The sequence below is a fragment of the Bubalus kerabau genome, chromosome 22, assembly GCF_029407905.1.
Source record: "Bubalus kerabau isolate K-KA32 ecotype Philippines breed swamp buffalo chromosome 22, PCC_UOA_SB_1v2, whole genome shotgun sequence".
Taxonomy (NCBI): Eukaryota; Metazoa; Chordata; class Mammalia; order Artiodactyla; family Bovidae; genus Bubalus; species Bubalus kerabau.
In genome coordinates this window covers 51,656,941-51,682,887 of record NC_073645.1, presented here as the reverse complement: position 1 = coordinate 51,682,887, position 25,947 = coordinate 51,656,941, and the positions used below count along the sequence as shown (strand labels likewise).

General features: G+C 44.0%; 1 protein-coding gene across 1 annotated transcript in view; it reads right to left on the bottom strand.

Moving 5' to 3' along the window:
• Nucleotides 1-542: 542 nt before the first annotated feature.
• GLRX3 (glutaredoxin 3) overlaps nucleotides 543-25,947 on the bottom strand; it is a 31,351-nt gene continuing 5,946 nt past the window's right edge. The window contains exons 3-11 of the mRNA XM_055559964.1: nucleotides 17,750-17,824; nucleotides 16,866-17,067; nucleotides 11,936-12,108; nucleotides 11,399-11,460; nucleotides 9,259-9,316; nucleotides 7,869-7,921; nucleotides 5,621-5,660; nucleotides 5,421-5,513; nucleotides 543-800 (exon numbers count right to left, since the gene is read on the bottom strand). Coding sequence (XP_055415939.1) covers nucleotides 750-800; nucleotides 5,421-5,513; nucleotides 5,621-5,660; nucleotides 7,869-7,921; nucleotides 9,259-9,316; nucleotides 11,399-11,460; nucleotides 11,936-12,108; nucleotides 16,866-17,067; nucleotides 17,750-17,824 — 807 coding nt within the window. The 3' untranslated portion in view covers nucleotides 543-749. The remainder of the gene's footprint in view (nucleotides 801-5,420; nucleotides 5,514-5,620; nucleotides 5,661-7,868; nucleotides 7,922-9,258; nucleotides 9,317-11,398; nucleotides 11,461-11,935; nucleotides 12,109-16,865; nucleotides 17,068-17,749; nucleotides 17,825-25,947) is intronic.

Genomic DNA, 25,947 nt, shown 5'->3' with positions numbered 1-25,947 from the left:
GGATGTTCTCAACTTATTTAAGGACTAAACTAGTATTTTTAGTGCAAAGATTAGAGTAAGTTGTGATGCGTAACACAACCCAACACCACCATCCTGCTCTCTGCCAGGCTACCTATCCTTGGACAAGTTATGAAAGAAACCTGCTGACACCCCACTGAGAAGCCCCCTCTTCCGGGAGGCTCCCAGGTACTACGCTGCTGGGGCTGACACAGGTCCTGGGGCTGACACAGGTCCTGAGGCTGGAGACGCCGACGTGGACCCAGCCATTTCACCAGGGCCCAGCTCAGTGATGCTCAGAAAAAGGCCTGCAGCAGGATTTTCTGAGCTGTAAAAAGATCTTTGGCCAGTGAGGGGAGCCATTGGTTTGCTCTATGAGTGGCTCTAAATGCTGATGTGGTTCAGATTCTCAAGTTCCCCACTCTCTGAAGACTATTTCTTAACTGCAAGATGCCCACAGATGATGAAAAAGAGATGAAAAGTGGGTTAGTTACAGTAACTACAAACCTAACATCACTATAAAGACACACTTTTTTACACAACTATTTTTAATTGAACTTGAAGATGTTTATTGCGTTCTATTTTTGGTGGAAAAAAGGTCACATACGTTATTTAGCACAGCCTTGTGAAATACACAAAGCGTAACTGGGGATGAGCATTTTCTCCTCCTAGTCCATTCCTGAGGACTAAATCATGAACTGCTCCGCTGGAGGAAGCCTTCCTGCGGTGGTGGGCACCAAGTCTACTGTTCATTAATTTTCTCCTTTCAGTATAGGCAGCAACTCCCCGTTTTCTTTCAGTTCCTAAAAATAAAGAATGAAACCGTATCATGCATATGTATAGACAGAAAATGAAAACATCTAAACAATGGCAGACTGTATCAGAGAACCCTAAGAAACACCTTACTGGATGCAAACTCCAGTCCACCAGCACATTCAAACTAAGGGCACCGCCATAAAAACTGCAGGTACACTATCACCTTACAAAATTAGAATTAAAAGACGTTCGAAAACCCACAGATTTTTCAGCATTAGCAAACACAGCAATTGGAGCAAAACAGTTAAGCTTCCTATTTAAACAATAGCAATTAACAGGGAAAATGAACTTTTAAGTGATTGAAGGAACATCAGGTCCACTCAGATACAATGCACATCACGCCTGCTGTCCTACAGGCAGTAACGAGGCTTCTTGGTTTCAACCCAACATGGAAAAGCCAGGCACTGGTATGTACATGTAAAGGCTGGAAACCATTAAAAAGCTAAGTATTCAGAAAGGGTGTGTGCCTATCTTTCAGATCTAAAATTGGAACACAGCCATCAAGTTTAACATGTGACGGTGGAGGATAAATAAGATTTTCTAGTTTAAGATAAACAATTTGACAGGACATTTCAGGTTATTCTTAAGCTTCATGAACATCAATCAATCAAACCACTAAAACCCACTGGCACTCTCTCTGGATTAAACCCAGACAGGCAGGTCTTGGGATCCTGTACCCATTTAACAAGCACACATCCGGCGACATCAAGAAGCCATGCACAACTCCTCAGAGCACACGACTTGGAGGCAGCAGGCCGTGCAGCTCGATGGCTGGGTGGGTGGCAGGCCTGACATGAGACCGGGACTCAAAGGCTCCCTGGCCAGGAGGGGGCACACCGCTCCCCTAACTTCCGTCTGTTTCCTCACCTGCTGGGAGGGTGTCAGGCAGTGACCTATGGGAAGCACCTGACTCGCAACTGATTCTTCGTCCCAAGCTCTGCAGCGATGCGCTGCCCACTCTTCAGAGCTAATGTCAGCTCTCTGCGTCTACACTAACCAGTCGACGTTTTTCTCCAGACATCAGCATGGCAGTCAGTCGGTCACCAGAGAATCCATTCACTTATCACTCATTCAACCAAACCAGCACTCACGGCTCCTGCTGAGGAAGCCAGGGGTGGGCCGTCAGCAACACAGCTAAGGCTTTAAGTGACATAAAGATGAAGAGCTGCCCTCTGCCGGAACAGACCAACATGGCAACACAACATCAAACCCGTTACCTTCTCACAGAAAACTGTTACCAATATCACAAATTTCCAGACATGTAAGTTCTTAGCAGGTGAACACAAGAAGTCATGTAACACACACTGTTACACACCTGAAAAGAAGCTGCCCACGCAGCTCAGCTTCAGGGTGAAATGAGACATCTTGACTGCATCTCCCCCAGAGCTGCCGTGGCTGAGGGACAGGCTACAAACCTTCAGACAAGAACAGGCTCTGGAGCGTCTGGGCTCCGCACACTGCCTGTGTCTCACACAAACACAAATAGATACAGAACAACAAATGCAGACCGAGTTTTGCTGCCTCAGGGCTGTTCACAGCTACTATGTTGTATGTTTTCTTCCCTCCAGGAATGAGAGTTTACTGGGGAAATGATTCACTGGCTTCCTCAAGAAGCGTGACATCAAACCTGGAACTCAGCAGGAGACAAAACCTGGGCAGTGAAACCGCAGGACCGCAGCTCTGTGACTCGGAAAAGCTGCCAGCACTCAGCGCTGAAGGCTCCCAGGGCTGGGCCAGAGCTCCTTCACGGGACGACAGCGTTAAGTCAAAAAAGTAGAGAGGCAACAGCAACCAGACAGCAGGTTATAAGACAACCAGAGGCAGCAGCACTTACTCCGTGCTTTCCACTTACAACATCAAGGACCTGGCCTCAGATACAATCCTCCAACTGGCCAGGCCGAGGAGGGCCTGAGCCCTGCAGCTGCTCACCCCCTCCATGAGGCTGCCCTGCAGCCTCACCGCTGCCACCGCGTTCCCGCACTGTGGCTCCAGAGGGGGCTCCAGGGAGGCGTCCATGATGCTAAAGCTGCAGCTGCCCCCTGTTGTCCTGGGCTGCCCTGGAGAGCTCCAGAACACATGCGTGCTACCAGGTGGGGTGCCCTACATTCTGGACTGGAAATCCTATAAGCAAAGTCATGTCTGTTTAAAATTCACTTCGAATTTACTTAAAGCCAGTATCTAACAGAAGCAGAAGATAGTAAGAAGAGGTGGCAAGAATACACAGAAGAACAGTACAAAAAAGATCTTAATGACCCAGATAACCACGATGGTGTCATCAGTCACCTAGAGCCAGACATCCTGGAATGTGAAGTCAAATGGGCCTTAGGAAGCAGCACTACAAACAAAGTTAATGGAGGTGATGGAATTCCAGTTAAGCTATTTCAAATCCTAAAAGATGCTGCTGTCAAAGTGCTGCTCTCAATAATGCCAGGAAATTTGGAAAACTCTGCAGCAGCCACAAGACTGGAAAAGGTCAATTTTCATTCCAATCCCAAAGAAAGGCAATGCCAAAGAATGCTCAAACTACCACACAATTGCACTCATCTCACACGCTAGCAGAGTAATGCTCAATATGCTCCAAGCCAGGCTTCAGCAATACATGAACCATGAACTTCCAGATGTTCAAGCTGGATGTAGAAAAGACAGAGGAACCAGAGATCAAATTGCCAACATCCGTTGGGTCATAGAAAAAGCAACAGAGTTCCAAAAGAACATCTACTTCTGCTTTATTGATTACGCCAAAGTCTTTGACTATGTAGATCACAACAAACTGGAAAATTCATCAAGAGATGGGAATACCAGACCACCTGACCTGACTCCTGAGAAATTTGTATTCAGGTCAAGAAGCAACAGTTAGAACCAGACATAGAACAACGAACTGGTTCCAAATTGAGAGAGGAACACATCAAGGCTGTATGCTGTCATCCTGCTTATTTAACTTCTATGTAGAGTACATCATGAGAAACGCTGGGCTGGAGGAAGCACAAGCTGGAATCAAGATTGCAGGGAGAAATATCAATAACCTCAGATACACAGATGACACCACCCTTATGGCAGAAAGTGAAGAGGAACTAAAGAGCCTCTTGATGAAAGTGAAAGAGGAGAGTGAAAGAGCTGGCTTAAGACTCAACATTCAGAAAACTAAGATGATGACATCTGGTCCCATTGCTTCATGGCAAATAGATGGGGAAACAATGGAAACAGTGACAGATTTTCTCTTCTTGGGCTCCAAAATCACTGCAGATGGTGACTGCAGTCATGAAATTAAAAGATGCTTGTTCCTTGGAAGAAAAGCTATGACCAACACAGACAGCATACTAAAAAGCAGAGACATTACTTTGCCAACTAAGATCCATCTACTCAAAGCTATCGTTTTTCCAGTTGTCATGTATGGATATGAGAGTTGGACCACAAAGAAAGCTGAATGCCAAAGAATTGATGCTTTTGAACTGTGTTGTTACAGAAGATCCTTTAGAGTCCCTTGGACTGCAAGGAGATCAAACCAGTCAATCTTAAAGGAAATCAGCCCTGAATATTCATTGGAAAGACTGATGCTGAAGCTGAAACTCCAATACTTTGGCCACCTAATGCGAAGAACTAACTCCTTGGAAAAGACCCTGATGCTGGGAAAGACTGAAGGTGGGAGGAGAAGGGGACGACAGAGGATGAGATGGTTGGATGGCATCACTGACTCAATGGACATGAGTTTGAGCAAGCTCTGGGAGTTGGTGATGGACAGGAAGCCTGCTGTGCTGCAGTCCATGGGGTCCCAAAGAGTCAGACACAACTGACTGACTGACTGAACTGAAAGCCAACCAAACAAGGAAATTCATCATCAAACACATAGAAGAAACAGAGTCCTTAAAATATACTGACAACCTGACAGAGGTCTCCAGTTTCCCAGCATTTGAGAATCAGTGGGGGACCTGGAGATGACCTCATGCAGTCCTGAGGTCAGTGACCTCAAGCCTCAGTGGCACAGCCAGCAGGGCCAGGCCAGCACTGTGTCCCAGGCCCCCGGCCCTTAGCCTAGCACTCTCTACTCCGTCACCGAGTACATGTGAGTAAGGCAACTGAAATGACACCAGAAAGTAATAAAATTATAGTAACAGAAATGTAACAGGGCAGGAGAACTTCAGAAGCAGATGCAAAACAAACATTTCTGGCTGAAAAAATCTAAGATTCACAGACAAGACGAGCCTGAAGGATACAGAAAGCATATTTAAATATGGACTATGCAAGGAAATTCAAAGTAGAGACAGGAAAGAAGCTAAAACATGGGAGAACTTAGTACGGTGTGAGTGAATCAAGGCTGGAGCCTGGGCACACCCAGAGCTGCTCTGAGTGCTGAGTCTCTCTGGGGACCCTGGCTAGCAGCTGCTCAGAGCCAGAGCAAAGGGCCTAGTGGGTAGGAGAGGCCATACAGTGAGGGGCGGATTCTGACTGGCTCAGGTGAGAGGCAAGAGACAAGATATTCTTGTCGGAGAGATGGTAGCTCTGGGCTGGAGCGATCAGACACGAGGCCCAGGACAAGTCCAGTGAAACGACAGTTTTCATACACGCTCAGGCGTTCATTCCTTCAGGGTCCCAGTGATTCCTGACCTCACCTTAACGATGTCCAGTCCTCCGACAAGCTCGCCCTTCACATACAGCTGAGGGTACGTCGGCCAATTGGAGTAAGCTTTTAATCCTTGCCGAACCTACGGAAACAACAGGAACTCTGAAATGACCCTATCAGATCAGAATAAATGACAATCCTAATGGTTAAAACTAAGACAAAAGACAAAACCTAAAACACAAAACTTACTTCTTCATCCTCCAATATATCAAATGTCTCATATTCAATCCTACAAAAAGGAGAAAACATTTTAACAAGAAATACAGTTTTAGACAAAAATTATAAACTCTATTTGGTGTTTCAAAAACAGTCAAGAAAAGTAAAACTATTTCGTCGCTAACAAAATTTGGGGGAAAACAGAAATTATTTTACCTCTTTATCTGTCTTGTACTTGACAGAATAAGTCATCCCAAGATACAAATTTTTCTGGATTTTCTCTGCTTCGGGAGCAGGAGGGAGCAGCCCTGCGGCACCCAGGGATGGAGGCTGGGAGTTCACCAGCTCGGGGACACACCCCCAGCCAGCTCCCCTCTGGAAATGAGCCTTCCACAGAGCATGATCTACTTCAGAACACACGTGCTATTTCCACGACGCACACAACCAGGGCAAGTGCTGTGGCTTTATGCCGTGTGATGGACGCTACTTGTATAAACGAGTGAAAATTCAACCACATCTACTCAGGAGGGTTTCATGACAAGGCGGTCAAGGAATTAGTAAGCGTGTGTGACTGGATCCCTGCAGGAAGACTGAGTGTACGTGCAATTTCAAAACCTGGCCAAAGAAAATGCCACATATGAAAAAATGAATTTCGTTGTCCATAAAACCAAAGCCATTTTCATAGGGAAATCCTGTTTACTTAATACACAAGTTCCAAAGAAAACGGTCCATAATGCAAGAAAGAGTCAAAAAAAGAACTTGACAGGATAAATCAGCAACAAGTATCAAGAATGTAATGTTTGAAAGAAGAGCAAAAAAGATTAAAAAAAGAAAAACAGAACCACACAGTTTAAGTCTCCCTTCAAGTTGAACTAAAGAGGCAGATCTCCTAATTGACACAATATCATAAAAATACTGAGTTCTGGAACTGCCCACTGATATCAGGGATCTAAGAAGCGCTGGGCCTACATGTTCACAGGCACACCGAGTCACAGCTGCCAGTACGCCTCCTGAGGTTCCCTGTAAAGGGCGCCTTCCACACCCCAACGCACACTGGGTGCTCAGCCCCTCGGGGCACATGTCTCTTCTATGGAAGGAACAGACAAGAGCAAGGATGGAGGAAAGGAATAGAGCGCTAGAAGCGCCCCCTACATTCCAACAGCTCCAGCAGGATCACAGTCCTCCACGTTAACAGAGGCTAGGAGGTGTTCAGCCAGCCTGGAGTCAGGAGGGTACTCTGTCCCAAAAAGCTCCCTGCTCTGGGGGAACTGGTGCTTCCAATCCAATCCGGCTTACACAGACATGGGACAGAAAGTAAGTGATGGAGACTTTCCACCAAATACTTAGGCTGTAATGGGCCCAGAACTGTCCCATCCTGGTCTCAGAACCCCAGGGGACTAGCTGGCGCTAAGGACAGGTAGCCTGAGGGTGACTCACAGGACATGTGGCAAAGGGAAGAAAGTGACCAGAGCCGAGCCAGCCTCTCCTGCAGCCCAGGGCAGGGTGAGGACGGGGCAGCTGGAGGCCGGAGCACAACAGCGACCTGTCTCTCCTCTGTGAAGCATCAAAGTCACTAGAATAGAATGACTGTTCTTTTATCCCCAAAGTTGCATTTGGGGCTGTGTTACTCCGCCCAGCCCAAGAATGCCCACACACTTCAAAGGTAACTTTCCCTGTCATGTTGGCAAGTCTATCTAAAGCTACAGTTAGAATCCTTACAATACTGAAAAGAGGCAGTTGAGAATAAGGAAGAAAAATAAGCAAAAACAGCGGGCAACACAGAATATGTGCGAAGTGTCTCTAAATAAGTGGTCTGACCACAATCCCAGTTTTCTTACCTGGCAGATCACTGAGATCAAACGCACGAGCACCACACTCTAACCCACCACCTCTCAGATCCAGATAACAGACCTTCATGTGCTTCCTGTTTCACAAACTATTCGGAAACTAGAATCTTTTTTTTTGAAGAAAATTAAAAACCTATAATACACTTTCGCTAAAATAGCTTTATGCATGCTAAGAACTCAGTTATTAATTTTCCTCTGGGAAAGTAGACAAATAGCTATCTCAATGTCTGCCAAAATACCTCCTTTATGTTACCAATAGGTTGACATTGGTCAAAAAATTCTACTGTGGTCTACGTTAAAGCATTCACAAAATGCCACAGCAAAAATAAATAGATAAAAATACATGAAAAGATATAGCAACTAAGAAGAATCAGTGTCAGAACTGAAAAGTTAGAATTTCTTAGATACACCCTCTGAAAACAAGATTTACTTACCCAGTACTATTTAGTATTTCCAAAATCTGTCTGCTGAAGCCACACTTAGCTTCCTAAATTTAGGAAAAAACACAAACTTTAGGATGCACTGCATGCCAACACAGCCCACGAGCACGGCCCTGTCTGAGGCTCTGTCGGGGGGACGGCACTGCAGAAGACAGCCGGCTCCCAGGGCCTCCTCGTACCAGAGCCGACAGAAGGATGAGACCCGCCCCTTCAAGAAGGACCCATCCAGACATCACCCCAGGCGCACGGCCCCCAGCCTGACTCGGGCTTGTCACGCCTGGAGATGACTGTGTTCTGACACTGTCACCTCGTGATCAAAAGCCTCCAGAGTCAAACCCTGCCGCAGCTGCTGCCACTGCTTCACTTCACACAGACCCACAGCCGCAACGCCTCCCTTCTTAAGCGGTTGGAATCATCCCTTTCCTAGTTTCACTTTTTAAACGTATGTTTACATTATGGAGTACCAAACTTTTCTGAGGTTACAGAAAAGTCTAACAGTTTTTTTTCATGCCAGAGGATCCCAAATCCCAGTCCTATAGAAAAGACTGGGGACACTGTCTTTTCTATAGGGGACACTGCAGCTCTGGGGCGAGTGGCTTGCCCGACACACCCCACTCGACAGGTGAGGCAGATGGTATCGGCAGTGTCCTGACCGCCTCCGCCCAGCCTTCCAGATCCGCCTGTCCTCTGCCCAACCCTGCCCGCCTCAGCGCCTGATTAGAACAAAGGACGGTAACAGGGGCTGGCTTCTAGAGACCACCCATCTGATTCAGATACTCAGGATAGACGGTTCTGATCACCCATCTGATTCAGATACTCAGGATAGACGGTTCTGATCACCCTATCAGTAGGGGTGAGCTATCAAACTTGATATTCAGAATGATGCACAATCAACACAACTCTCTTCCATCAGAGCGACAAGAACCACCCAATCACAAATCACACCTGTCAAACCGCCCCACGCATCCACCAAGCAAGTTCTGAGCCCCTAGATGCAGCCCTGCTCCCTTCTGCATCGCCAGCACTTTAGACCATGGTCCAGGGCTGCAAACCAAGAAACCGTGAGGTTCCCAGCCCCTAAGTGCACGCTCTGGGAGTAGACAGCAGCTAACGGAACCACCCAGTGCTAGCAGTGCTGACCACGTCCGCTGACCAAGTTTGGCAGCAGAAAGAAATGCACCCCGCTGAGATGCTGATGATGAAGTCAAGGAAAATGTAGATTACTTTGTTTGATCTCCATAAGCACCAATTAAGGCCTGGATAACTTCCTGCTACCACTACAGCTTCATTAGCTACAGCTAGGAAAAAAAGATTTAAGTGTCCCCTTGTTGCAGATGTTAACATCAAAAGAAATTACAAATAAAACCATTTTTGAGTTCTTTACCTGTTTGTTTCCTTTCATAAACAGCATCACAGAAGCTTTATTTGTCAGTACTTTGAGCCTGAAGAGAGAAAATTGATATGAAAGGGCTCAGCTCAATTATTAAACACCACTTTCGCTCCGCTTCGCAGATAGCGTGCACATTTGAGGGACGGCAGGATGAGAGTTCACAGCACTGAGTGTATTAAACAAGCAAGCGCACTGACATTCCCCTTATTTCACCGTCTCCCTAAGCCACTATAAAACACGATATGGCTTTTTAAGGCAACAAATGTGCCTTCAAATTGCAAATTTAAGCCCATCAACTCACAGAACTAAAAAAATAATAATAACCAACTCAGTAAGGAATTGCTCAATAAGGGACGTACAGGCTGAGCCCACCCGGAATTCCCAGAGCTAGACTCGTGGGTCCTTTCCCATCACGAGGCCGGCACAGCCCCACACTCTTCACGCCCACAAGGCTCCACCCGGAGGGAGACACGCTCAGCATCAGTTGCTGAAGTCTAATGCTCTCCTCTCAACTTTATACCATCTTTCAAACCTCCTGATCCAGCTTGCTGTCCCGAACGCTGACCATCTGCACACACCCTGGAGTCCACAGCGGCTCTCAGGGCCCACCCCCATCAGGACCAGGGGCCCCGCGGGGGTCACAGCACCGCACTCTCCTCCTTCCACACACTCTGGAACACTCGCGGCTCCAAATCTCCTCAGAGGAAAATGGTCTCACAAATGAAGCACGCAAATCATGCACAAAGCTGCCTGACACACGCTCTCACATGGTGCAAGCAGCCACTTTTCAGGAAGCGCCCACTCCCTCACCTGGAGATCCAACTACTGGGATCTGGGGAACCGAAACAGGCCCCTCTGTCCCACAGAGACGTGGCCGAGGCCAGGGACTCGGGCCTGACACCGTGCTTTCCAGGAGCCCTTTAAATTATGACTCAAAATGTACTGCCTGCTACCTTCTATATAACTCCAGCCAGCCATCTTCCGGTGCCTGAACACAGCACATTAGGAAAGAGCGGCCTAATGAAAGCAGGGACCCAAACAACAGCAAAGGTGCGCTCCACACACGGGAAAGTAAACTAAGAAAACACAAGCGTGTCTGGAGACAGACTTCTGAGGCCACGGCCCTCGTCGAGCCACCCAGGCTTTTGAGCAAACCCTAGCCCAGGACACGAGAGTGCCACAGGGGCCCGGAGCCGCACCTGCCTGCCACGAAGGCACAAAGGGTGCACGCTGAGTGTGCACGCCACCTGAGGGTGCACGCCATCTGAGAGCACGTGGCACTTCCAGGTCAGCTCGACATACACGCCAACTATGAGGAGCACTGTACTAACCAAAACAGGGAAGTGAACATTTGCAGACAATCCCAAAATGTTAAATGAGAAGAAAATTAATTACGAGAGAAAGTTTTACCTTATAAACTCAAGCCCCAACTATGAATGGTTGATACGCTGCTATATTTCAAAATAAATTGCTTTTTAATCCTCTACCTTAATATTTATTATAACTACTTACTACAATTAATATTTATTAAAATTACAATCCTACAGACCCAAGTCCAAACTTTCTATAAGACAGAATCTCTAAAAGCAGCTTGAGACCCTTCATAAGACAAAGCAATTTCACAGCTACAAACAAAACCTCCTTCAATTTTAAGTTACTACGGTCCTAAGAACGGCAATGAGAAATCCCAGAGTCTCCACATGACCTCCACGCACAGCCTCTGCCTTCCACATTCAACACGTCTCACAGAGCTCGACCAAGATGGAGACAGCAGCCAGCCCGAGGCCGTGAGCTTCAAGCCGTGAGCAGAACTGTCGCTAAAACCTAACACCAAGACTGGAGCCCAGCTCCAAAATGCAGAGGAGAACTGCAATTTGGTCACTGCATGGTGACAGTGACATTTCTACAAAAACCAAGAATATCCTCCACATAATCATCAAACTGGTGCAAAATTTTCTCTAGTCCAAATGAGACCTTTCCAAGTTTGCACGGTTAACTTTGTAACAATGTAACAATTATGACCTCAGCATACAATAGCAAACCTCTGATTTCCATATACAAAGAGTAATCCAAAAACTGAAAACTCAAAAATATTTTTAAAATAATAGCAAACTGAAACTTTAAACACACTTACCTTTCCTCTAACTTGGGGGCTTTGGGGCAAATTGTATCTAGTTCTTTAGATGCTTCTAGCTCCTAAAATAAACACATATGTTTATTTATACATTTATTGTAACAAATCTCCTCAGTCATACCATAACATAAAATATCAGTGTATCACCTATTAGTAAATTCATTAGTGAATTTACAGGAGTGAATCATAAATATTATATTTATTCCAGATTCATAAATGTAGATTCTACAAAAATGTATACTTTTGATTTAATACAGCACTTATAAAAGTATGCTTAAATATGAAAATACCAAACTGGTGGCTCAGTGGTAATGAACCTGCCTGACATTGCAAGAGACACAAGTTTGATCCCTGAGTCGGTAAGATCCCCTGAGGGAAGAATCGGCAGCCCACTCCAGTATTCTTGTCTAGGAAATCCCATGGGCAGAGGAGCCTGGTGAGCTGCAGTCCATGGGGCCCCAAAAGAGTCAGATACAACTTAGCGACTAAACAACAATAAACATGAAAATTCTTTACAATGGTCTTCTCAATTCTAACCTTAATTATATCAAGTCCTCCTATGAGCTCTCCAGAAACATAGAGCTGGGGATAGGTGGGCCAATTGGAATAGGTTTTGAGACCCTGACGAACTTCTTCATCTGAGAAGATGTCGAAACTGCTAAACTGAATATTATGTTTGTTAAGAATTTCCACCATCTGCTTGCTGAAACCTGCACACAGAAAAAGAAAATAAAGAACTTTATTTCTCTCTCTCACGTACACACAATTTTATGTTAATTCAGAGTGTACACTACCTACTGAACACAGACAATCTACCTCTGTTTTACCGATAATTAGCATTTAACTAGGCTGACTAGCGTGTAAGGAGGAAACCAATTCCAAGAACCCCTTCTCTGGCCTTGAACCAGAGTTTTTTTAAGTGTGTTTATTTATCTGAGTTCCTCTTCAATGTTAGGTATGTTTTCATAGCAGGGGAAACGGTGCCGGCCCAACAACACAGACCTCAAGCCCAGGCGCCCAGCTGCGCTCACCGAGCCGAGGCCCCGTGCAGGCCTGGAGGCCACCTCGCCCTCCTGCACTTTGCTATCAATCAGGAGACTGGCCCGGGCACCCATCCAGTGCCCCTGCCCCCAGGCTCTGCTGTTCTGTGAATCTGTGAGAAGCAGCAGTAGGTGGAAGAGAAAACTCTACAACTGCTATTCTCCACTACGACTGGACTACACTGGGAAACCCAACTCTGTCTGGTCTCTGTTGTCCTTTTACGACTTCCTGTGCATCCATTTCAATAGTTCTCAATTTTCATCATCCCTAAATAGAATACATTAGAAATCAAGAAAGCAATATGTTCTCTTCTAGTCTAAAATGACACAGCACATTGAATTTCAAAGCCATCTCCTCTATGTTGTATATGAACTGTCAGTAGACTGGCAGTATCCTTTCTCGTCCCGTGTCATTACTTGACAGTTTCTTTTCTAAAACTATTTCTATTCCCCAAAGCATGTAATGTGATTTCTTTTTAACCACACTGTAGTGACGATCTCATGTTCCATGATTTTATTACACTTTTGTGACACATTTTTGTTCTGTGCTTTTTTGACACCATTTTCTTATTATGACCTTAGTACTGAAGAATAAGAGTGTGCATATCAGTCTTTTATAAACCTATTTAGTCTTGTCTGAAAAGAGGGTATTTTTCTTCCTATAAGCTAATTCTTCCTGATTGTTTTTCAACACTCTGTACTCCACTCGTTCACATTCCATCATTCTTCTTCCCAAATACAGTCGTAATCCACTGGAAAATAAACTACTCTTCAGATTCAAAATTCCTAGAAGGTAATAGCATCTGCAATTATTTTTAAATAAAATCAAATCATGAATAGGCTTTACCTGATGTCATGCAAAAGCACTTTTACTATTAGAATGTGGATCTATAACTGAGCTCCAGACATCTGAGATCTGCCATTCACTGGGATGAAGCACCAGTGTTTATTTGTATAGCATGTAAGTTGCTTTTCCCACAACTGAAGTGTTAAGTTCATGTACAGCCTGAAGTAAAACACTGATTCTGAAATTTTTTCATTCATCTGGGAGTTCATTAGTAAACAGCTAACGGCTGATTGCTGATGGTTATTCTGTTGCCAATATATTAACTCATTTCTACTGTAACTGACTGAGAAAAAGCTTTATTTTTGCTTTAGGCAATTACATGCAGACTAGAGAGATTGACTGGTAGTGTTTCATTTTTAAGGGTTAAAGTGGCAGACTGGAAATGTTATGCTTAAGGATAAAATAGAAGGCTTTAATAACAAAATATTTACACACTTTTTTTTTTAAGAAAAATGCATGAATGCAGTAAAACTATTTAGAAATAGAAAAACCATGTTTAACTGTTATAGAACCACCATTTTTCTCCACAATCATTTCCACTCATGACAGATGACATGAATAAGGAGCCTAACTGCCACATTTCATCACTATCTAACAACAATAAAACCCTAAAGAATGCTTCGGAATCTGTAATGTTTCCATGTCTGATTTAAAAAGTAAAACCCAATCAGATGACTCACTGCAGGAAAATATCTGCACTGTGGTTCAAATACCTTTTGCTTCACTAAAAGTGCTGTCAGAGGAAACAGACATGAGAGCTCCCAGATAACTTAATTAACCTGCAAGATCAAGGATGTATCATTCTGTTTTAAAAGATGTGCATCTCAGTGCTCCTCGAAAATCATCCTACAGCACGACAGCCTCCTTTCCTGTCCTCCTGGGCAGCATAGAAAAAGGACAGTCTAATCCTCTGACGACTGAGACCCTATCAGCATGCCAGGCTCCTGAGACACTAACCATACTACAGGTAGAGCCCAAAAGTTAGGGTTGAGAAGACAGATGTGCAGTGTGCAGGGGCTGGGCTGAGTCCAAGGAGATTCCAGGGCAGACGCTTTCAAGGTTTCCTTGATAGGAAGTTTAAGTGTTATTCATTGACGTTTTTCTGTTTTACTGAAAGCAAGGTGTGGACCCGCTAATCAAAAATCAAGTGTAGCTCTACTCCCAAAAGAAGTCCAAAGGAGTAATGCGCGTTCATGACAGCAGTGCTTTCAAAGTGAGTTCTGTGCAAAGTATGGAAACAGCAGCCACCTGAGTTCATGGGAGCTGATGGCCATTCTTTGATAAAGAAGAGTTTGCCTAGGCCTCATCTCTAATGTACCATCAGAAAAGCAAAAGCAATTTTCCACTAAACAAGCTCAGAAAGGAAGAGGGTAAAAGTTGTGTATGTTGCTGTAAGAGAACAGTTTCAAGATAAAGACAGTGTATGGAGCCATGCACACAGACAAGGACAAACAGTTAGAGAGCAGCCCCAGTGAAGGAAGCAGCAGGGCACAGTCACAGCAGAAGACTCCCGGTCAAGCCTTAACTAGATGCTCTTGTAAAGAACACCAATACTCCAAAGTAATCTATTTACTATATGTGATAGAAAGACATGCTGTCACAGAAACCAAAAGACTGGGAAACAGAAAAGCCTACTAAAACGTAGTCATAAACATTCTATATAACATCTATATAAAAATAATGAAGAATGAAACTGTGTTTATCATATGTATCTAAAAATCTTTTTTATATCTCCCAAATATTATCTAAATGTATATAATATAGTGTATAATATAAAGCAATAATATATTGCTCTGAAATGTTTCCAAGCTTCTTTTTCATTCTAACTCATTATTTGTACAGCCTTCTAAATGCCACTCAGGCAGTTAATATAAAGACAGCTAGAAATACCTCATAAATTCAGCCTAATAAAGTAAATGGTAAGCAGAAAAATGATTACTCCTAAGTGTAATTCTATTTTATTTGAATACTCATTCAGCATCTGGATGGCTCTCTGAGGCTAACTCCGACCTCTGACACTACAAAGAAAGAACCGCAGGCACGAGGAGGGTGGCCGACGTGAAGCTGGAGGCGTCAGGGCAGCACAGTCTCAGGCGGCCCGCCGGCCGGCATCCGGTCTGCAAGGCATCCCAGGACACCCCTCCCCGCTGCCACTTCAGACCACCTTCCCCGGCTGCAGTTTCACCACCTGCCAGGGAAGCTCTTCATTCAGAAGATTAAGAGAGTATCAGTGTTCTGCTCCCAAAGACGATACCATGCTACTGGTTTTACTGTGGGCCTACTGTGCATAACCTGTCACGCAGGCTGCTCTGCACCGTACCGCCTGATGACGGTCCTGACTGGGACCCACGGGACTGCTGTCGTGAGGTCAGCACAGAGAGTGCCAGAAACAGTGCCCCTACCTGACGGGGAGAGGCGAACCAGCATCCATCAAGAACAAACCACCAACACTCAGAGCCTCTCTGCGGCTCCCTCTGGTTAACTCTCACACGGACTAAGTTAGCTCTTCAGTATATACACAGCAGGCATCTGACACGTAACTGCTGGCAAGGAAAATTTTCAAGCAGAACTGAGAAAGGAAGGAACCATTTCTTTCTCTAAGACAGAATTCACCATGAAACTTTACATTTAAAACTAGACTTTTTCATAATTTAATAGGTAATTTGCTAACTATACAGGGAAGAATTTGTAACTAACTTTATAGTGGAAGTTTGGCTGTATTTATAAAGTCACACTGGACATGCAGTAATGACATCAATAACACATTTAATTTCCCTGCCACCTATCTTTAACAAATCCCTCCTGCGCAGTTAAAGCAACATTCTTAGATTCTCAACAGCATCATCGAAAGACATTAAATGCTCGATTATGCAGCATAATAATGTTACACGAGGCACAGTAAAAGGAACACAATATGAATCCAATACCTGAGGGGCCAAATGACTCTGAAAGTTACTTAAGGACAACACTCCATGCACATGTGAGGCAAGGCGGGAAGAGTGACTGTCAGCCACAGAACTAGCAATCTTTAAATCCCGAGAAGCAATGAACTGGAAATGACAGCAATGGGTGAACAGTGTCATCAGACGCTGAGATACAACGGGAGGCAAAAGCATACAGGGTGGACACTGGAACACTACCGTAATTCTGTGCATTTCTGAACTGCTGAATCTGAACCATATGAATAAAAGGAGGCTGCCAAGAAAGAGAAGGTAAGTGTTAAGTGCAAGATTAACTGAACAGACCAAAAGCCTATTAATGGAGACGGCACTACAGTGGCCAGGACTCAGTCCCAACTCTGCTACTGAGTGACGGCACACCGCCTTCACTGGGAATTAGGCAGACAACTAAGGTTTGAACTAGATGATTTCCAAGATGTCTTTTGGTTCCAACATTCTCCAAGTCTACACTGCAAACAAGTTCTCATCACCTAACTCGAGTCCACTGGAAATTACGACCTTTCTGCTCTTCTAAGGGTGTCTGATCGCAAGCGTCAGTAGAAGGTGTCCAGCGCAGTCTACACAGAGCACGTGGTCTCGAGCCCAAGCCACGTGTGGCGCGGCTCAGAGCAGGCCCTTACCGCAGCGCGGCTCCTGAGGCGTCCCCTTCATGAACAGCATGCAGGGGGCGGCGTGGGTTAACTTCTTCAGGCGCAGGCTGAGGTCCTCCTTCGGGTGCTCACTACCACTGGGCGAGAAGGAGCCGCTAGACGCGTGTCGCTGAACTTTTTTGGTCAACTCTGGGGCGTGGGCACCATCTAATCGGTCGATTTTCTGAGAATTCTGAAGTTAAAGAAGTCATTCAGAGTATGTGTACATTCCTTCTTCATCTATTTTAAGCTCCAAAATTATAACAAGCACAAGTCCATAGCTCTAGCCAGTATTTAAAGAGGTCAACACTATCACTGGAGAAATTTTTTGAAATTCGGATTACAAACTGCCTGCCATGCATGTCAATTTTAGAAATAAACAGTTGGTTTCTTTTTTCCTTTTTGGAAACACTGGGAAAGCAGCACTACTCCTCAAACCAGATCAGAAAGGCTCTCCCCACCCCTGCTGCGGTCAAGCTATTATGAAGTACAAATGAGGTACCTGGGGAACTCTGGTGACACCCAGGGGTGCCCAGAAACACCGATTTGCACCCACTTCCTAAGAGAGTCACTAATCAAACCAGAAGCAGCAAGATGTTTCATCATACCCAAGCACATGTCCCAACCAACCAACCTCTGACCCAACTCAGGGAACATTTTGGGTTTACAGCCATGCCTTCTGGTGGTTGGACCTCCACAGTCCATGTCACCTTCCCAGAACCCCGAGGGCAAGCAAGCAGTGAGACTACAAGACAGGTCAGGGCGAGGAGCAGGCAAACACCTTGTGCTCAGCATCAGGGAAAGGGAGAAGGAACTGGCAAAGACAGCCCCACTGGTACTCCACAAATAATCTCTTCCACCGTCTTTATCCTTACCTTGAAAAACAGAAAGGTGGGAACAGAACTAATTTCATATTTTTCAGATACTTCAGGAACAGCTTCCGCTTCCAACTTTAAAATAAAAGAATTTAAGCATGATTATAAAAAGGTCTTTTCTTTTTAACTACTTCAACATGTAAATCAGTTTCACATGCATTATCCCTTCAGGTAGTTGACGTTTTTAAAGAGTACAGTACAGAAGTTTATGACACATTTACATTTAAATGAGACTCACTGGGCTGGCATGTCATCCACTGAGTCTGCGGTGTCAAAACAGGTTCAGAGGTTTTTATTTTGTTGCACATTTCAAAAGATGCCTGGAGGCTGTGAATAAAATTTTTGGTGCACTAGTGACCTAGTAAATTTTCAATCATATGCAGCTACTACTATATTGAAATCCATAAATCACTGACCCCAGTTATGTCATGATTACAGTGCTTATTTTCTGCCCACAGCAATTCTTGCTGTTTGCTCTATTGACTAATTTCAAGAGGCAGTACATCATGACTGACAGTTGCAGCCTTCTGCAAATTATGAAGCAAAAAGGAGTATTTCTTCAATAAACTATTGATGTCTGATAAATTTTACTTTTAACTCCTGCAAGGCTGCTGAACCCTAAGCAGATACTTGCTTCTGGGTCTGTTCATACATTTAAATGCATTTTAAATAAGATGACCACATTCTATTTGAAAATTTCCTTGAAGCCCTTCAACAAGATCTGATGTGATATCTGACATATAAACATATTTATTAGTAACACGTTCTCTAAATGAGAATAAAATTACTATAAGCTTTTTATGTGGACTTTAGATACTTTGAGAAAAACCAAGATATATTGTGTTTTTCCCTCACAGGACTGTCAATGCTAATACAAACTTTTAAAACCAATAAAAATCTGTATCCACATTATACCTATAGGAAATAAAGTTTATTGATAAATTATGTTATTAAAGAGTTTTTAAAATATATACACTGTGTTTTTCCAAGAGTAAAAGATTTCCACTGGGCTTAAAATACTATCTTTATCCAGAGCTTTAACCAATCCACTGTTTCTATCCATAAAAATGACCATGACACAGGGGGAGGCTATTCTATGTCTGTGGCTTGTATCGTCCATCTCGTATATTTTTGGGTGCTCTTTTACCACCTTAATTCTATTTTCTTTAGAACACCCTTTTAAAACAATATTTTATTTTCATTTTTAATGTGAGAAACCACATATATTTTAAAATCAATGTCAACTGTCCAATAAAACTGAAAAAAAGAACAAAGAGAAGGTTAAGCATTTGGAGACAGCTATTCAGAAGATACTCTTTCTAAAGTCTAAGGAACTTCTGTACCATATTCTTTCAGACAACTCCACACTAGACCAAAGAAGAGCAGAAAGGTGGTGACCGAGGCAGCACTAACGTCTGGTAAGTGCCCCCCACACTCTGGGCACTGGGCCAGGCTCAGTGAAGATCCCCATCACTTGCACTCCGGGATTCTAACAGAAAAGTAATACGAATCAAAAAACAGGTGCTACTAAGTAGAAGCAAAATAACAGACTCTTAAACAGAACAAAACAAGTCACATCCTGACTCATAAAATCAAATTCCTATATGCTTTTAAAAGCTGATCTCTTCTCATATGTCTGCTGGTTTCCAGTAGGGCCTCTTACTGACAACTCTTCTGGAAAGCAAATGATGCTCTCAAAATTCCTGCTGAAGCCAGGAGGATCACTACACGTGCCTCCCCTCAAATGAGCTCCCAGAAGACGGAGCTTAATAAGACAAAGGCAACAGTGACAGGCAAATCCTCCTGAGTCCAGACCAGGAGGGCCATTAAAGGCAAAGCCGCTCCCCAGAATAGCAAGGGCAGCTGAAGTCCGAAAACCTTCACAGCACTAAAACTCCTTGGAAATATTTCTGTTGGATGTAAAGCAACATAACAGTTATAACAATAGAAGCAGAAGATAAATGCATACATATTCAAGACTTTTAATTTCAATTTTCTTCTGCATTCTGAAGAGACCAAAGATGGCCAATAAGAGCTACCTTCCTTGGAGGCCTGCTCTGTGCTGTACACCAGACTTGTCACAACCTGGAAAGCAGGGGCCGAGTTATCATCTCAGCTCCACAGGGGCCAGAAGAGAGGTCACTCCAGACACAGTTAATTAGCAGCAGAGCTGAGAAACCAACCCATGTCTGTTTGATGACAAACCCTGTGCTTTTCTCATTATGCTACGGTTACCTTTTCCACCACAACAAGTAGGAAACAGCAAATTTAAAAGACAGGATTATATATGACTTCAGGACCAAACAGACATGGACACTTCCAGAATGGATTCCCAGCCAGAATGCCTTGGGGGAACCACGTGCTTCCTACACCGTGACTCTCAAACTTGGACCCTTCCCACCCAGGGTGCTGTGTGTCTGTGGAGAGGGGAGGAGGGCAGGGGCGCTCTACTACAGCAGGATGAATCCAGACGGAAGGAATCTCCATCATCTCCTTCGATATATCAGGGGTCCCCAAAGACCACCGTGATGGTAATGGCTAAGAGCTATGGTGTATTCTAAGCCAGACAACATTCTGAGTGCATTCACACACTGAGTTCATTTAATCCTCACAGTGAGTGAGCGAGTGAGCGTTAGTCGTTCAGTCATGTCTGACTCTTTGCAACCCCATGGAGTGTAGCCTGCCAGGCTCCTCTGTCCATGGAATTCTCCAGGCAAGAATACTATAGTGGGTAGCCAATCTCTTCTCCAGGGAAAGCTTCCCAACCCAAGGACCAAACCCAGGTCTCCTGCACCGCAGGCAGGGTCTTCACCGCCTGAGCCCCAGCAGGGGCCCTCACGGTGGGTGCTGCCATCACAGCCCGTTTCTAGGTCCCTCACTGCCAAGCGGGGGGTGAGGCAGTCTGGCTCCAGGCACAGTCCACTCTACACAGCCCTGTTACCAGCTCACCAGGCCCAACGGTTCCTTCTCGTCTCCTCATTTTACTGACCTTACAGTCTCACTCAGTAAGCGTGACCACAGCTGCCTTCTCGGATTCCCTTCCCTTGGCTTTCCATGTCTTGTCTTCCTCTAACTCCTGGCCTGAGTGTCTGGCTTCTTCCTTCACCTTTGCCAACCACAATGTTGCTGCACATCCCAGGACTTGGTTCTGCACCTGCGTCTCTTACCTACACTCACTTTCCTAGCAGAGTGGTCTCAGGCTCTAAGGAACTCCAGTACAGCACCGCCACCCAACCTCTACCCAGGACAAACCTCTCCTCTCACCTCCAAGCCACACACTCGACATCTGCCCGCAGATCCCCACTAGACATTTCCCACTGCACCTGTTCCTCCCCAGGGCAGACCCGATCTCATTTAATCCACCGAGCTGCTCAGATCAAAAAGGAGACAACCTTAACTGATCTATTTCCTCCACCCTGACATCCAATCCATCAAGAGGTCTCCTGGGTGCCCCCTCTAAAATATAAGCCAACGCAGATGACAACAGCATTTCAACAATTTCCCCACTAATGTCCAAGAAATCTCTTACCTGGCCTAGTGAAACAGCCTCCTAACTGGTAGCTTCTAGTCTGTACTCATACCCACTTCAAACCATTCTCCACGTGGCAGCCACAGTACTCAACTTAGGAATCAGACTGCATCAGGACTGCACTTGCAATAAAACCAAAACTCGACCATGGCTCACAAGGCCACGTGGCCCTCCCTGCCTCTGCAGCTTCCGGTCAGGGCCTCGACCCCTTCCCTCTTCTCCAGCCCCGCTGGCCGCCCACTGCTCTTCTGAGGTCTGCACCTGCTAAGCCTCTACCTAAAGGCTCTCTGCCAGCACTTCCAGTGACTGTCATCTTTGCATTTTTTAACTCTCACTTGTTAAATACACCCTTTCAGCACAACCTACATAAAAGCACCCCGCCTACCCAAGACCCCCTCTTCACAGCCTGCCTATTTATTTCTTCTGTTGAACTTCACACCACCTGAGATTACCCTGGCACTGTGTTAGCCATTTACTGTCTACACCCTTACTGTCCTGCATTCCCAGTAACTAGCATCCGGTGTGGCATACAATTGAGTGTCCAAGAAACAGAATGCTGAACAGTAGTCACTATTCCTAAGCCAAAAACGCAAGTGACTACTTGCCAGTGGCGGCACTGAGGCTCCAAGGTAAAGGCAAGGATGAGAAAACTCAACCTTTCAACGTAAATCAACTAGACCTCAAGGAAACAAGCAAGCAAACAAAAGCGCCTGACACTCTGGGACTCTCTGTCATGCCTCACACAGGACTTCTTTCCACTCTGTGACGTGCTACGAAAGGCAAGTTTTTCAAAGTCAAGTTCTTTGTTTGCCAGAAAGTCAAACATAAATTTCAAAATAGTACTTAAATGAACATTTCTAATAACTTTTTATAATACTTTGCCAAACTTTACCCAGTAACAGCTAATAAACTATGTTAATTATGTTTTGTTTTGTTTTTTTACCAAGACAGCACAGATTAAAACTAGGTTGTTTTTAAGATTTAACCATCCTACTAGAATTATCTGAGAGACATTTCCATAGTTCCTAAAAAATGGAATCCTACATATGCTCTGTAAGACACTAAATAAACTGATCAATATTCTGACACACAAAAAAAACAAGTTCAGATACTCAGCTGATACCTAGTTATACAACCAGTTAGCCGATGCCGATACCTATTTATACAGCCAGTTAGCCAATACCTAGTTTTACAGCTAGTTGGCACCCTTCTGGAGACTGCCCTATATTTTCTGCTTAAACACCCTGATCGTAAAGATTATTTAGAATTTAAACAGTGTAAGCTACAGAAATTATCTATACTAACTGTACAGACCTTTAGAAATTACAGTGTAAGCTGTTCTTTAAGATGGTTGCACATTTAAGAATATATCAAACTATAAAGATTCCTTTTTAAGGAATCAAAAAAAAAATTTAAGCATATAATTCCTTCTGTACCCTTGATTTCACATCTGAAGATACCATGTGCATAAAATGCAAGAACAGCTACCATACAAACAAGATTAATAGTAAATGAAATACAATAATACTAAATCTCACCAACCAGGTGGTTGCTAAGTCTGACTTCAAGAATAAATTTCTGTACCAAAGTGCAGTATATGGTACATTCAGTATCAGAGCCTAGTAGGCCTAAGCTAGAATGAGGGGTAGGGAATAAAGAGGAGAAAGGGCTGGCACGTGAGGTGGGAGCCACCTGCACAAAGAAAAGCAACTTAAACAAACAAAGCAAACTGGGTAAAGGCCCCGCCCTCAAGCGTCTCACCACCTAGTCAAGAAGGCGACAAAACAGGGACAAAACCAAGGACAGAGCCGATGAAAGCACAAGAGACTCCCTGACAGTCCAGCCATGGGACAGACTACACTCAAAGAGGAAAGGGAAAAAAAGTCACGGGGGTACACAGAAAAGACATCACACAAAATGGGTTTGATTTAAATCATCATGTTGTACGCTTTAAATACACACAATCTTTACTTAAAAAGCAAAAGTAATAATAATACCAAATATAAGAATTTAATTTTTTTTTAAATGGCTTTGATTTGGACCATGAATTTGACCAGTGGCCCCAATTTCACCACCCAAAACTACTCTTCCTCTTTCCCACACCACCACCAGACGCTGTATCCTGAAATAGTCTACTGACCAAACAATTTTGATTTAATGATAAATGTGTATCCCATTGTAGCTAAAGTGCTAACAAACTGATTTAACATAATTTGAAATGCAAAGACACTTGACATTTTAATTAGCTATTTAATCTTATTCTGAATAAATGTAAGATTTCTGTGAGACTTCAAGCAACAGACATAACTAACGTATGTCCTCCAAGCCCTTGGAGGTGTGAGGTCAGGGAAGAACCCAGCCCCAGGACCCGACTGGACGGGGCAGCCAATGCAGGCGAACACAACAGCAGGCAGCCTAAACGTGGCACCGGGAAGGAGCACACATTCTTTATCGCCATATCATCAGTCCAGGAAGTGAGGGGATTCTTCAGCAACCTATTCCAATGGGTACAAACTACTGGGATTAAAAAACAAAAAAAATGTATGCTAGGTTTTCTCAGATGTTATTTTACCATCTTCTACAAAATAAGGAATTGATGATCACAAAACTTTAGAATTAAAGTATTAAAAACACGGTGTTTAAGATCGTTCTATGCAATGGTTCTGTAAATCTAAGTCATAGAATGAACTAATCTCTATACTTCAAGTCAAAAATGCCAAACAACTGCAGTCGTTAAAAAAAACAAAAAGACCAAGAAATCAAATTGTGAGAAACAGAGAGTAACAGGATGTCGCTTCTATAGACTGGAAGAGTCACAGAGCTCTCACCGAGTAAGCTGTGTTTAGTTGAACCACATGCCCCTCCTCTGGAAAATGCCACCGCCGCTCTCAAGTACTTCACCTCTCCCAGGCTGGCTACTGCTCAGCACTGTGCCCTTTAAATCACCTACCTTCCGAACTCCATGCAAATGATCTTTGCCTCTGAAGATGTCTAAGAAAAGAAAAACTATGCCACAGAGTGACTTCCCAGAAAGTAACAACACCTGAGCAAACTACCCATGGAAACCTGTCACCCTCTCTGAACGGCAGGTACAGTCGGGGTCAGGTATCCCCAACAGATAAGGGCTCCCAATCCTTGGCTTGCCGAGACACTCAAGCACTTGAACAACTTAAAATCTCACTGCCGAGTCTGGTACTGATGTGAGAAGTAATCCTATAGTCACTTTAAATAAATCATTCAAATGGCAGCTAAGAACAATGCGTTACCTAAACCAGTAACGTGATACACATAAAAGCAGACTTACAACAATTACCATTGTCTTGATTAATCTTTCGATTGAAATGTTTAATCATTTATTTCACTTGTAATCGTTATCTTTTATCACTGACCAAACATGCAGTTTTAATGTCCACTTCTATTATTTATATTGGACATTTTAAGGTTGTATTCTAAGGTTACATTACACATTTCATTGGAATTTTAAATAAGTCCTTAAATTTTAAAAAGCTAACTATTCATACATGCTCTATCTGCATAAGGAAACACTGCAAGAATTCATACAAGATTAATACAAGAGCTACTTATGGGATGGGACGGCAAGGCTGGCGAGAAGGAGTGGGCTGGGCCTTCTCAATGGACTTCTTCCTGCAGTGTTTTGATTTTGAACCATCTAAACACAATCAATACCTGTTCAAAGGACACATATTTAAACAGAAACTGTCTGAAAAGTATATCAGCTGCTATACAAATAAATTAATGTGTCAGAATTCTGGGTCTTCAGTCTACATAAAAAGAGGCACACATACAAATACAGTTGACATCACCTTTAACTCCATATACTTGCCAACACATCCTCTAGCTATTTTTTAATAAAATCAGGCTTTGGGGTTTTGTCTGCTTTTTTAAAACCTAAAGATTCAGCTTCTGAATATAGGGTATGCCTCCCTTCCCAAAAGTTCATTTCTAAACCACTCAACTCACATGCTGGCCATGTTGCCTCAATTAAGTCCTGACTGATACATTAAATGTGCTAAAACCAAGCGAGCTTGTCCTTTGTAACTCTCACTATCCACCCAAGAAAGATACCAGGAATGAGGAGGCTGGAGCACCAGAGCAAAGACAAAGAAGGCCACATGCAAAGTGAGTGAAAACAAAGGCAGCCAGGCTGCTTCCTTCTCCCTTTGCTTCCCCAGCAGACAGAGAGACTCTGTTTCCCTGCAGGCCTGCACTTACCCAACCCCTGGCAGCAGGCTCCCCCTACTCCCCTGTTCCCTGCAGCCCTCACACACCTTTCCTGAATCACTTTCCATGTCCCACTTAGCTTTTCAATGCAGCAAGTCTTGTTAACATCTCTACTGTACAAAACCACAATTACCCACAATGAATGATCTCGCCTGCGAGTGCCCACATAAACCCTCTCCTGATTGCCCATCCTGTCCTCCCACCCAAGCGTGTATTCAGGAAAGTGTAGTGAGTTTTACACCACTCCCTGCTTGAAAAATATAAAACCATTTTAAGATTTTTAAGAATAATCTACTGTGAAAGTAACAGATCCCAATACTACCTATGAATATGAGGAATCCCACACCACCGCTCCTTTCTATGTCAATAAAATGTAGTCTAACTCATAAGTCAGAATTAAATTCCTAAGACATGACACTGAAAATGC